This window comes from Protopterus annectens, chromosome 6.part1 (genome assembly GCF_019279795.1).
Source record: "Protopterus annectens isolate FY-2018-M chromosome 6.part1, PAN1.0, whole genome shotgun sequence".
Taxonomy (NCBI): domain Eukaryota; kingdom Metazoa; phylum Chordata; order Ceratodontiformes; family Protopteridae; genus Protopterus; species Protopterus annectens.
In genome coordinates, this window is record NC_056738.1 from 210773030 (window position 1) to 210785331 (window position 12302).

The following is a 12302-nucleotide window of genomic DNA, read 5'->3' on the forward strand; positions in this document are numbered from 1 at the left end:
GTTATCCACCCTCCAGCCCCCTGTTTTACTTTTACAATACCTCTCCTTTCTTTTACTATGCTTAAAAGCTTTTTTGGTGTATTTTGCTTTTGTTTGGAGGTATATGTTTTGTGTTTTAAGGTATATACATATATATATATTTTGCTCCCCATTTGGGGGGCACCTGACATCTGGGGCAAGAAAAACTGATGTAATGGCGTTGGCTGCATGTTTTATACCCCTGACGACCTGACGTCATGGAAGAAGGGACAGCAACCGATGCTGGACCCAAGACTTTGTTCATCAGGCCGACTGAGGGCAACCTGCCAGCAGATTACCCAAAATGTAATGACTGCAACAGTGATTACACTGAAACACCTACATTTATGGTAAGTGTACACAACTGTACTTTCCCTCCCAACAATCCCCTCTACCATTCCTGGACAGCCTGAACTCTGATGGGGTACCCTACAATGATGCAATGGCCCCTTCTTTGTTTTCAAGACCTTTGGCTTGGTCAGGTCTATATCGGCTTTTTTTCTTGATCACAAAGGATGAACACACATCCCTGCTTCGATAGGTTCTTAGGCTGTGGCTTAGTATGCCAGATAACCTGCAGTCATTCTGGGAACAATAATTGCAGATATAAGTTTAAGGGAATGTCCAGACATCTCTAAGGGGAAGATGTCCACCTAGTCTGGAGGGGGGGGGGGGTTGGCTAGGTATCAGGTCTTCTAGAGTTGGCTAGGTATCAGGTCTTCTACAGTACAGGTCCCAGTACTAAAGATTTGCTACAGCAAGAGTGATCTACTTAATGTAAGTTCCTACAAAACCTTGCCTTCTAAAGAAGTCCCAAGAGCATAGCAAATACTGTAGTAACCACAAAGGCAAAATCATAAACATTTCAAACAGGAATTTACAATATGCAGTGAGACACCCTATGCAGGCAACATATCCTCTCCTGAGTATCACTTTGTTACATGTTGCTTAAGTCATTTATTTGTTTTCATGTTTATTTTAGAAAGTAAAAAAATATTTTGATGTAGCACAGTAGTGAGATTTTATTCCTGAACTTTTTTATGTGATGTCTAATTTTTAAAAGGATTTTTTTTCTTTTTAACAATTTAAATATTCCTTGCAGAGTGGTGATGAAGAAGATTACAGGCGTATTTACACAAAGAAAATTAAGCCACGTCTAAAGTCAGAAGATGGAATGGAATTAGAACACTCTGAAACTCAGACAAGAACCATCACTGTGACCAGGAAAGTCGCTGCATATACTGTGGATGTCACATCACCAAAAGGAACAAAAGACATTGATATCACCAGTCCAGAGTTTAAAATTAAGATACCAAGGCACGACATCTCAGAAATGTCAGACATGGATGTTGAAACTCAGAAAGCGAGAACTGTAATTAGACTGCCACAAGTTGATCTGTTACAGACAACAGTGCAAACATCAGATGTAAACATTGACTTAGCTGGAAAGCACAGCAGTCGTAGTCCTTCAGGGCCAAGTGTCCAGTCATCAAAAGTTACTGTAGAAATTGGTTCTCCAGGTGTTGGTTTAAGTAGCACAGGACTGGACAGTTCAGCACTTTATGAAGCAGGCTCTGATAAGGTAGCAGGTAAGACACAGAAGTCTTTGCTTAACATTTCAGCTAAGACACGCTCTGTGACAACCAGTGATTCTAATGCTAAACATGAAGGACTGGCAGCTGCTGGTGTTGGAGGGATAAAAGAATATGACTTGCAGGGTTCTAGTGGAGGTATAAAAAGAACAGACATCTTCATTCAAGAAGACAAAATAAAAATGACTGGATTTGGAATAAAAAGAGACATCGATTTTGATGTCAAAAGAAAAGAAAAAGGGCGATTGGACAATGAGTCAGAAAAGACTGCTGCTGACATTGAACTCGAACAACAACTTAGTGGACTTCCAAAAGAATGTACTCATACTTCTATCAAGGATTATGTTTCTCCGTCAGTGAGAATGCCTACTATTAATATTTCAGGACAACAGATACATGGACCTCAAGTCAAACTTGACACAAGTAGTGATACAGCAGAGGCAAAATTAGGCAGAGACAAGCAACAGAAGGTTGACATGGGTACATGTATTATTTCATTGGCAAAAAGTGATATCAGTCCTAAAGATGAGTCCAAAAGTAGCTCTGTTTCTAAGACTGAAATATGCCGATCAGTGTTGGATGGTGATAGTATTCCTATACCTGGAAGAACTGATAGGGATCTCATTCCTCCTGTTTCTGGCCCAAAGTTAAAAGACAGTATGAAAACTTGTGGCACAAACATTTCAGGAACAAATTTGGACTTAAGCATTAATGCCGTCAAGTCTGATGTTCCTGCATTACATACACATGACAATAGTGTCAGAGATACTGTTAGTATTCGTGGCATTGAACTGGAAGGTGACATCAAAGCTCCAGTAGCCAGTATTTCTGAGATAAAGATTGTGACTACTGAAATTAAGCATCCTAAAATGGATACTTCCAGACAGGAAAGAGAGGGCAGCAGTACAGAGGTAACAAAAGTTGACACTGAGATTTCTAAGGCAAAGCCTGATGTCAGCAGTATTACTGAATTTGTAATTGAAGATAGCATGGAAGTGTCTAAAACAGACAGTGATGCCAGCAAAGGGGAATGGAAAGCACCAAAGTTTTGGATGCCAAAGTTTGGAAAGTCTTCCTCAAAAGCTGAAAAGCCTAGTGAAGATGCAAAACTCTCCCAAGCAGAAACTGGAATTTCTATTACCCACAAAGAAGACAAGACAATAAAAGATGTAAAGGCTAATCTCAAGCCAGATCACATTCAACAACCACATCTGAAAGGAAACATATACAGCATGCAACTGGAAGATGATATTAATGATTTTAAAACAGATGGGAATGGCCCAGAAGTTAATGTAAAAATGCCAGATATGGATGTGGAGGGGACAGGTGTAAAGATAAGAATGCCAAAATTTAAGATGCCTGAATTTGGCTTGCATGGACCTAAGTTAGAGGCACCTGACTTGGACATAAAAGGTACAAATGCTGGCATAGATATTTCTGGTCCAAAAGTAGAAGGAGATATTAAGGCGCCTCATTTTGATATTCAGACTCCAGGTATTAATGTTGAAATTAAAGGTCCAGAGGGCAGCTTGAAGGGACCTAAAATGAAAATGCCAGAATACACGATTTCAGCCCCACAAATATCACTGCCTGATGTCAACCTAAAGGGTCCTAAACTTAAAGGAGATATGAGCTTGTCTGGCTCCACGATAGAAGACAATGTACATCTTCCAAAAGCTGAAGTCACTGGGCCTAGTATTGATTTGGAGGCAACTGACATTGATATTGAAGGACCAGAAGGAAAGCTAAAAGGTCCAAAGATTAAAAAGCCAGAAGGGTCTATATCATCACCCAAACTGTCCATGCCAGACATTCACTTAAAAGGGCCAAAGTTGAAAGGTGATGTCCCTAGCCTGGAAGTGGAAGGAGATGTAAAAGGTCCTAAAATGGACTTAAAGGGCCCAGGCATTGATTTGCAGACACCACATATGAATATTGAGGGGTCAGGTGGAAAAATGAAAATGCCAAAATTTAAGATGCCTGACTTTAGCATGCATGGACCTAAGTTAGGGGCACCTGACTTGGGCATTAAAGTTCCAAAGGCGGACATTGATGTTTCTGGTCCAAAAGTTGATGGAGATATCAAAGTACCTGGTGTTGATATTAAGACTCCAGATATTAATGCTGAAATTGAATGTCCAGAGGGCAGTTTGAAGGGACCTAAAATGCCAGATTTGAAGTTCTCAGCACCCAAAGTCCCACTGCCTGATGTCAACCTAAAGGGTCCTAAACTTAAAGGAGATATGAGCTTGTCTGGGCCCAAGATAGAAGGCGATGTGCATCTTCCAAAAGCTGAAGTCAGCGGGTCTAGTATTGATTTGGAGGCACCTGACATTGATGTTGAAGGGCCTGAAGGAAAACTGAAAGGTCCAAAGTTTAAAAAGCCAGATTGGTCTATATCAGCACCCAAAATATCCATGCCAGACATTCACTTAAAAGGGCCAAAGTTGAAAGGTAATGTACCTAGCATGGACATTGAAGGCGATATAAAGGTTCCACACTTGAAGGGTCCAGATGTTGATGTCGGCACACCTGATATTGATGTGGAGGGGACTGGCATTAACCTAAAAATGCCCAAGTTGAGAATTCCTGGCTTTGATTTACATGGACCTAAGGTCGATGCACCAGAGATTGATATTAAATCTCCAAAAGCTGACATTGATATTTCGAGCCCAAAAGTCGGGGCAGAAGTTGAGATTCCTGGTGTTAATATCGAGTCTCCTGATGTTGACATGGACGTTGAACTTGAAGGCCTAGAAGGAAGCTTGAAGGGTCCCAAAGTAAAAAAGAAAGGCTTTACATTTTCAGTTCCCAAAATGTCATTGCCTGATTTCCACCGAAAGGGCCCTAAATTAAAAGGAGATATGGATGTGTCTGGTCCAAAGGTAGAAGGTGAAATGAAACTTCCTAAGGCAGAAGTCTCTGGCCCTGACATTGACCTTAAGGCTCCAGAAGTTGATATAGAAGGGCCAGAAGGAAAACTGAAAGGTCCAAAGTTTAAAAAACCAGACTGGTCTATATCAGCCCCTAAAGTATCCATGCCAGACATTCACTTAAAAGGGCCAAAGTTGAAAGGTGATGTCCCTAGCCTGGAAGTGGAAGGAGATGTAAAAGGTCCTAAAATAGACTTAAAGGGCCCAGGCGTTGATTTGCAGACGCCAGATATGGATATTGAGGGGTCAGGTGGAAAAATGAAAATGCCAAAATTTAAGATGCCTGACTTTAGCATGCATGGACCTAAGTTAGGGGCACCTGACTTAGGCATTAAAGGTCCAAAGGCTGACATTGATATTTCTGGTCCAAAAGTAGGAGGAGGTATCAAGGTGCCTGATGTTGATATTCAGAGTCCAGATGTTAATGCTGAAATTGAAGGTCCAGAGGGCAGCTGGAAGATGCCTAAAATGAAAATGCCAGATGTCAAGATGTCATCTCACAAAATCTCACTGCCTGATGTCAACCTAAAGGGTCCTAAACTTAAAGGAGATATCAGCTTGTCTGGGCCCAAGATAGAAGGCGATGTGCATCTTCCAAAAGCTGAAGTCAGCGGGTCTAGTATTGATTTGGAGGCACCTGACATTGATGTTGAAGGGCCTGAAGGAAAACTGAAAGGTCCAAAGTTTAAAAAGCCAGATTGGTCTATATCAGCACCCAAAATATCCATGCCAGACATTCACTTAAAAGGGCCAAAGTTGAAAGGTGATGTACCTAGCATGGACATTGAAGGCGATATAAAGGTTCCACACTTGAAGGGTCCAGATGTTGATGTCAGCACACCTGATATTGATGTGGAGGGGACTGGCATTAACCTAAAAATGCCCAAGTTGAGAATTCCTGGCTTTGATTTACATGGACCTAAGGTCGATAAACCAGAGATTGATATTAAATCTCCAAAAGCTGACATTGATATTTCGAGCCCAAAAGTCGGGGCAGAAGTTGAGATTCCTGGTGTTAATATCGAGTCTCCTGATGTTGACATGGACGTTGAACTTGAAGGCCTAGAAGGAAGCTTGAAGGGTCCCAGAGTAAAAAAGAAAGGCTTTACATTTTCAGTTCCCAAAATGTCATTGCCTGATTTCCACCGAAAGGGCCCTAAATTAAAAGGAGATATGGATGTGTCTGGTCCAAAGGTAGAAGGTGAAATGAAACTTCCTAAGGCAGAAGTCTCTGGCCCTGACATTGACCTTAAGGCTCCAGAAGTTGATATAGAAGGGCCAGAAGGAAAACTGAAAGGTCCAAAGTTTAAAAAACCAGACTGGTCTATATCAGCTCCTAAAGTATCCATGCCAGACATTCACTTAAAAGGGCCAAAGTTGAAAGGTGATGTCCCTAGCCTGGAAGTGGAAGGAGATGTAAAAGGTCCTAAAATAGACTTAAAGGGCCCAGGCGTTGATTTGCAGACACCAGATATGGATATTGAGGGGTCAGGTGGAAAAATGAAAATGCCAAAATTTAAGATGCCTGACTTTAGCATGCATGGACCTAAGTTAGAGGCACCTGACTTGAACATTAAAGGTCCAAAGGCTGACATTGATATTTCTGGTCCAAAAGTAGGAGGAGGTATCAAGGTGCCTGATGTTCAGAGTCCAGATTTTAATGCTGAAATTGAAGGTCCAGAGGGCAGCTGGAAGATGCCTAAAATGAAAATGCCGGATTTCAACATGTCAGCTCCCAAATTCTCACTGCCTGATGTCAACCTAAAGGGTCCTAAACTTAAAGGAGATATGAGCTTGTCTGGGCCCAAGATAGAAGGCGATGTGCATCTTCCAAAAGCTGAAGTCAGTGGGTCTAGTATTGATTTGGAGGCACCTGACATTGACGTTGAAGGGCCTGAAGGAAAACTGAAAGGTCCAAAGTTTAAAAAGCCAGATTGGTCTATATCAGCACCCAAAATATCCATGCCAGACATCCATTTAAAAGGGCCAAAGTTGAAAGGTGATGTACCTAGCATGGACATTGAAGGCGATATAAAGGTTCCACATTTGAAGGGTCCGGATGTTGATGTCAGCACACCTGATATTGATGTGGAGGGGTCTGGCATTAACCTAAAAATGCCCAAGTTGAGAATTCCTGGCTTTGATTTACATGGACCCAAGGTCGATGCACCAGAGATTGATATTAAATCTCCAAAAGCTGACATTGATATTTCGAGCCCAAAAGTCGGGGCAGAAGTTGAGATTCCTGGTCTTAATATAGAGTCTCCTGATGTTGACATGGACATTGAACTTGAAGGCCCAGAAGGAAGCTTGAAGGGTCCCAAAGTGAAAAAGAAAGGCTTTAATATTTCAGTTCCCAAAGTATCATTGCCTGATTTCCACCTAAAGGGCCCTAAATTAAAAGGAGATATGGATGTGTCTGGTCCAAAGATAGAAGGTGAAATGAAACTTCCTAAAGCTGAACTCTCAGGCCCTGACATTGACCTTAATGCTCCAGAAGTTGATATAGAAGGGCCAGAAGGAAAACTGAAAGGTCCAAAGTTTAAAAAACCAGACTGGTCTATATCAGCTCCTAAAGTGTCCATGCCAGACATTCACTTAAAAGGGCCAAAGTTGAAAGGTGATGTACCTAGCATGGACATTGAAGGCGATATAAAGGTTCCACACTTGAAGGGTCCAGATGTTGATATCAGCACACCTGATATTGATGTGGAGGGGACTGGCATTAACCTAAAAATGCCCAAGTTGAGAATTCCTGGCTTTGATTTACATGGACCTAAGGTCGATGCACCAGAGATTGATATTAAATCTGCAAAAGCTGACATTGATATTTTGAGCCCAAAAGTCGGGGCAGAAGTTGAGATTCCTGGTGTTAATATCGAGTCTCCTGATGTTGACATGGACGTTGAACTTGAAGGCCCAGAAGGAAGCTTGAAGGGTCCCAAAGTAAAAAAGAAAGGCTTTACATTTTCAGTTCCCAAAATGTCATTGCCTGATTTCCACCGAAAGGGCCCTAAATTAAAAGGAGATATGGATGTGTCTGGTCCAAAGGTAGAAGGTGAAATGAAACTTCCTAAGGCAAAAGTCTCTGGCCCTGACATTGACTTTAAGGCTCCAGAAGTTGATATAGAAGGGCCAGAAGGAAAACTGAAAGGTCCAAAGTTTAAAAAATCCGACTGGTCTATATCGGCTCCTAAAGTATCCATGCCAGACATTCACTTAAAAGGGCCAAAGTTGAAAGGTGATGTCCCTAGCCTGGAAGTGGAAGGAGATGTAAAAGGTCCTAAAATAGACTTAAAAGGCCCAGGCGTTGATTTGCAGACACCAGATATGGATATTGAGGGGTCAGGTGGAAAAATGAAAATGCCAAAATTTAAGATGCCTGACTTTAGCATGCATGGACCTAAGTTAGGGGCACCTGACTTGGGCATTAAAGGTCCAAAGGCTGACATTGATATTTCTGGTCCAAAAGTCGAGGGAGATATCAAGGTGCCTGGTTTTGATATACAGACTCCGGATATTAATGCTGAAATTGAATGTCCAGAGGGCAGCTTGAAGGGACCTAAAATGAAAATGCCTGATGTGAAGTTTTCAGCACCCAAAATCTCACTGCCTGATGTCAACCTAAAGGGTCCTAAACTCAAAGGAGATGTGAGCTTGTCTGGCTCCAAGATAGAAGGTGATGTACATCTCCCAAAAGCTGAAGTGACCGGGCCTAATATTGATTTGGAGGGACCTGAAATTGATGTTGAAGGGCCAGAAGGAAAACTGAAAGGTCTAAAGTTTAAAAAGCCAGACTGGTCTATATCAGCACCCAAACTGTCCATGCCAGACATTCACTTTAAAGGGCCAAAGTTGAAAGGTGATTTACCTAGTGTAGAAGGAGATATAAAAGGTCCTAAAGTAGACTTAAAGGGACCTGACATTGAATTAGAGACACCAGATATGGATGTGGAGAGGTCAGGTGGAAAATTGAAAATGCCAAAATTTAAGATGCCTGAAATTGGCTTGCATGGACCTAAGTTAGAGGCACCTGACTTGAACATTAAAGGTCCAAAGGCTGACATTGATATTTCTGGTCCAAAAGTAGGAGGAGGTATCAAGGTGCCTGATGTTCAGAGTCCAGATGTTAATGCTGAAATTGAAGGTCCAGAGGGCAGCTGGAAGATGCCTAAAATGAAAATGCCAGATTTCAACATGTCAGCTCCCAAATTCTCACTGCCTGATGTCAACCTAAAGGGTCCTAAACTTAAAGGAGATATGAGCTTGTCTGGGCCCAAGATAGAAGGCGATGTGCATCTTCCAAAAGCTGAAGTCAGCGGGTCTAGTATTGATTTGGAGGCACCTGACATTGATGTTGAAGGGCCTGAAGGAAAACTGAAAGGTCCAAAGTTTAAAAAGCCAGATTGGTCTATATCAGCACCCAAAATATCCATGCCAGACATTCATTTAAAAGGGCCAAAGTTGAAAGGTGATGTACCTAGCATGGACATTGAAGGCGATATAAAGGTTCCACATTTGAAGGGTCCGGATGTTGATGTCAGCACACCTGATATTGATGTGGAGGGGTCTGGCATTAACCTAAAAATGCCCAAGTTGAGAATTCCTGGCTTTGATTTACATGGACCCAAGGTCGATGCACCAGAGATTGATATTAAATCTCCAAAAGCTGACATTGATATTTCGAGCCCAAAAGTCGGGGCAGAGGTTGAGATTCCTGGTCTTAATATAGAGTCTCCTGATGTTGACATGGACGTTGAACTTGAAGGCCCAGAAGGAAGCTTGAAGGGTCCCAAAGTGAAAAAGAAAGGCTTTAATATTTCAGTTCCCAAAGTATCATTGCCTGATTTCCACCTAAAGGGCCCTAAATTAAAAGGAGATATGGATGTGTCTGGTCCAAAGATAGAAGGTGAAATGAAACTTCCTAAAGCTGAAGTCTCAGGCCCTGACATTGACCTTAATGCTCCAGAAGTTGATATAGAAGGGCCAGAAGGAAAACTGAAAGGTCCAAAGTTTAAAAAACCAGACTGGTCCATATCAGCTCCTAAAGTGTCCATGCCAGACATTCACTTCAAAGGGCCAAAGTTGAAAGGTGATGTCCCCAGCCTGGAAGTGGAAGGAGATGTAAAAGGTCCTAAAATAGACTTAAAGGGCCCAGGCATTGATTTGCAGACACCAGATATGGATACTGAAGGGTCAGGTGGAAAAATGAAAATGCCAAAATTTAAGATGCCTGACTTTAGCATGCATGGACCTAAGTTAGGGGCACCTGACTTGGGCATTAAAGGTCCAAAGGCTGACATTGATATTTCTGGTCCAAAAGTAGGAGGAGGTATCAAGGTGCCTGATGTTGATATTCAGACTCCAGATGTTAATGCTGAAATTGAAGGTCCAGAGGGCAGCTGGAAGATGCCTAAAATGAAAATGCCAGATTTCAACATGTCATCTCCCAAAATCTCACTGCCTGATGTCAACCTAAAGGGTCCTAAACTTAAAGGAGATATGAGCTTGTCTGGTCCCAAGATAGAAGGCGATGTGCATCTTCCAAAAGCTGAAGTCAGCGGGTCTAGTATTGATTTGGAGGCACCTGACATTGATGTTGAAGGGCCTGAAGGAAAACTGAAAGGTCCAAAATTTAAAAAGACAGATTGGTCTATATCAGCACCCAAAATATCCATGCCAGACATTCACTTAAAAGGGCCAAAGTTGAAAGGTGATGTGCCTAGCATGGACATTGAAGGCGATATAAAGGTTCCACACTTGAAGGGTCCAGATGTTGATGTCAGCACACCTGATATTGATGTGGAGGGGACTGGCATTAACCTAAAAATGCCCAAGTTGAGAATTCCTGGCTTTGATTTACATGGACCTAAGGTCGATGCACCAGAGATTGATATTAAATCTGCAAAAGCTGACATTGATATTTTGAGCCCAAAAGTCGGGGCAGAAGTTGAGATTCCTGGTGTTAATATCAAGTCTCCTGATGTTGACATGGACGTTGAACTTGAAGGCCCAGAAGGAAGCTTGAAGGGTCCCAAAGTAAAAAAGAAAGGCTTTACATTTTCAGTTCCCAAAATGTCATTCCCTGATTTCCACCGAAAGGGCCCTAAATTAAAAGGAGATATGGATGTGTCTGGTCCAAAGGTAGAAGGTGAAATGAAACTTCCTAAGGCAGAAGTCTCTGGCCCTGACATTGACCTTAAGGCTCCAGAAGTTGATATAGAAGGGCCAGAAGGAAAACTGAAAGGTCCAAAGTTTAAAAAACCAGACTGGTCTATATCAGCTCCTAAAGTATCCATGCCAGACATTCACTTAAAAGGGCCAAAGTTGAAAGGTGATGTCCCTAGCCTGGAAGTGGAAGGAGATGTAAAAGGTCCTAAAATAGACTTAAAGGGTCCAGGCGTTGATTTGCAGACACCAGATATGGATATTGAGGGGTCAGGTGGAAAAATGAAAATGCCAAAATTTAAGATGCCTGACTTTAGCATGCATGGACCTAAGTTAGGGGCACCTGACTTGGGCATTAAAGGTCCAAAGGCTGACATTGATATTTCTGGTCCAAAAGTTGAGGGAGATATCAAGGTGCCTGGTGTTGATATACAGACTCCGGATATTAATGCTGAAATTGAATGTCCAGAGGGCAGCTTGAAGGGACCTAAAATGAAAATGCCTGATGTGAAGTTTTCAGCACCCAAAATCTCACTGCCTGATGTCAACCTAAAGGGTCCTAAACTCAAAGGAGATGTGAGCTTGTCTGGCTCCAAGATAGAAGGTGATGTACATCTCCCAAAAGCTGAAGTGACCGGGCCTAATATTGATTTGGAGGGACCTGAAATTGATGTTGAAGGGCCAGAAGGAAAACTGAAAGGTCCAAAGTTTAAAAAGCCAGACTGGTCTATATCAGCACCCAAACTGTCCATGCCAGACATTCACTTTAAAGGGCCGAAGTTGAAAGGTGATTTACCTAGTGTAGAAGGAGATGTAAAAGGTCCTAAAGTAGACTTAAAGGGACCTGACATTGAATTAGAGACACCAGATATGGATGTGGAGAGGTCAGGTGGAAAATTGAAAATGCCAAAATTTAAGATGCCTGAAATTGGCTTGCATGGACCTAAGTTAGAGGCACCTGACTTGAACATTAAAGGTCCAAAGGCTGACATTGATATTTCTGGTCCAAAAGTAGGAGGAGGTATCAAGGTGCCTGATGTTCAGAGTCCAGATGTTAATGCTGAAATTGAAGGTCCAGAGGGCAAGTGGAAGATGCCTAAAATGAAAATGCCGGATTTCAACATGTCAGCTCCCAAATTCTCACTGCCTGATGTCAACCTAAAGGGTCCTAAACTTAAAGGAGATATGAGCTTGTCTGGGCCCAAGATAGAAGGCGATGTGCATCTTCCAAAAGCTGAAGTCAGCGGGTCTAGTATTGATTTGGAGGCACCTGACATTGATGTTGAAGGGCCTGAAGGAAAACTGAAAGGTCCAAAGTTTAAAAAGCCAGATTGGTCTATATCAGCACCCAAAATATCCATGCCAGACATTCATTTAAAAGGGCCAAAGTTGAAAGGTGATGTACCTAGCATGGACATTGAAGGCGATATAAAGGTTCCACATTTGAAGGGTCCGGATGTTGATGTCAGCACACCTGATATTGATGTGGAGGGTCTGGCATTAACCTAAAATGCCCAAGTTGAGAATTCCTGGCTTTGATTTACATGGACCCAAGGTCGATGCACCAGAGATTGATATTAAATCTCCAAAG

At 42.1% G+C, this 12302-nt stretch overlaps 1 protein-coding gene across 1 annotated transcript in view; it reads left to right on the top strand.

Annotated features, from left to right (window-relative positions):
* Window positions 1-12302, top strand: part of AHNAK (AHNAK nucleoprotein) — a 300677-nt gene that overhangs the window by 264525 nt on the left and 23850 nt on the right. The window contains 2 exon segments of the mRNA XM_044075670.1: window positions 1121-12216; window positions 12218-12300. Of these exon segments, the coding sequence (XP_043931605.1) occupies window positions 1121-12216; window positions 12218-12300 (11179 nt within the window).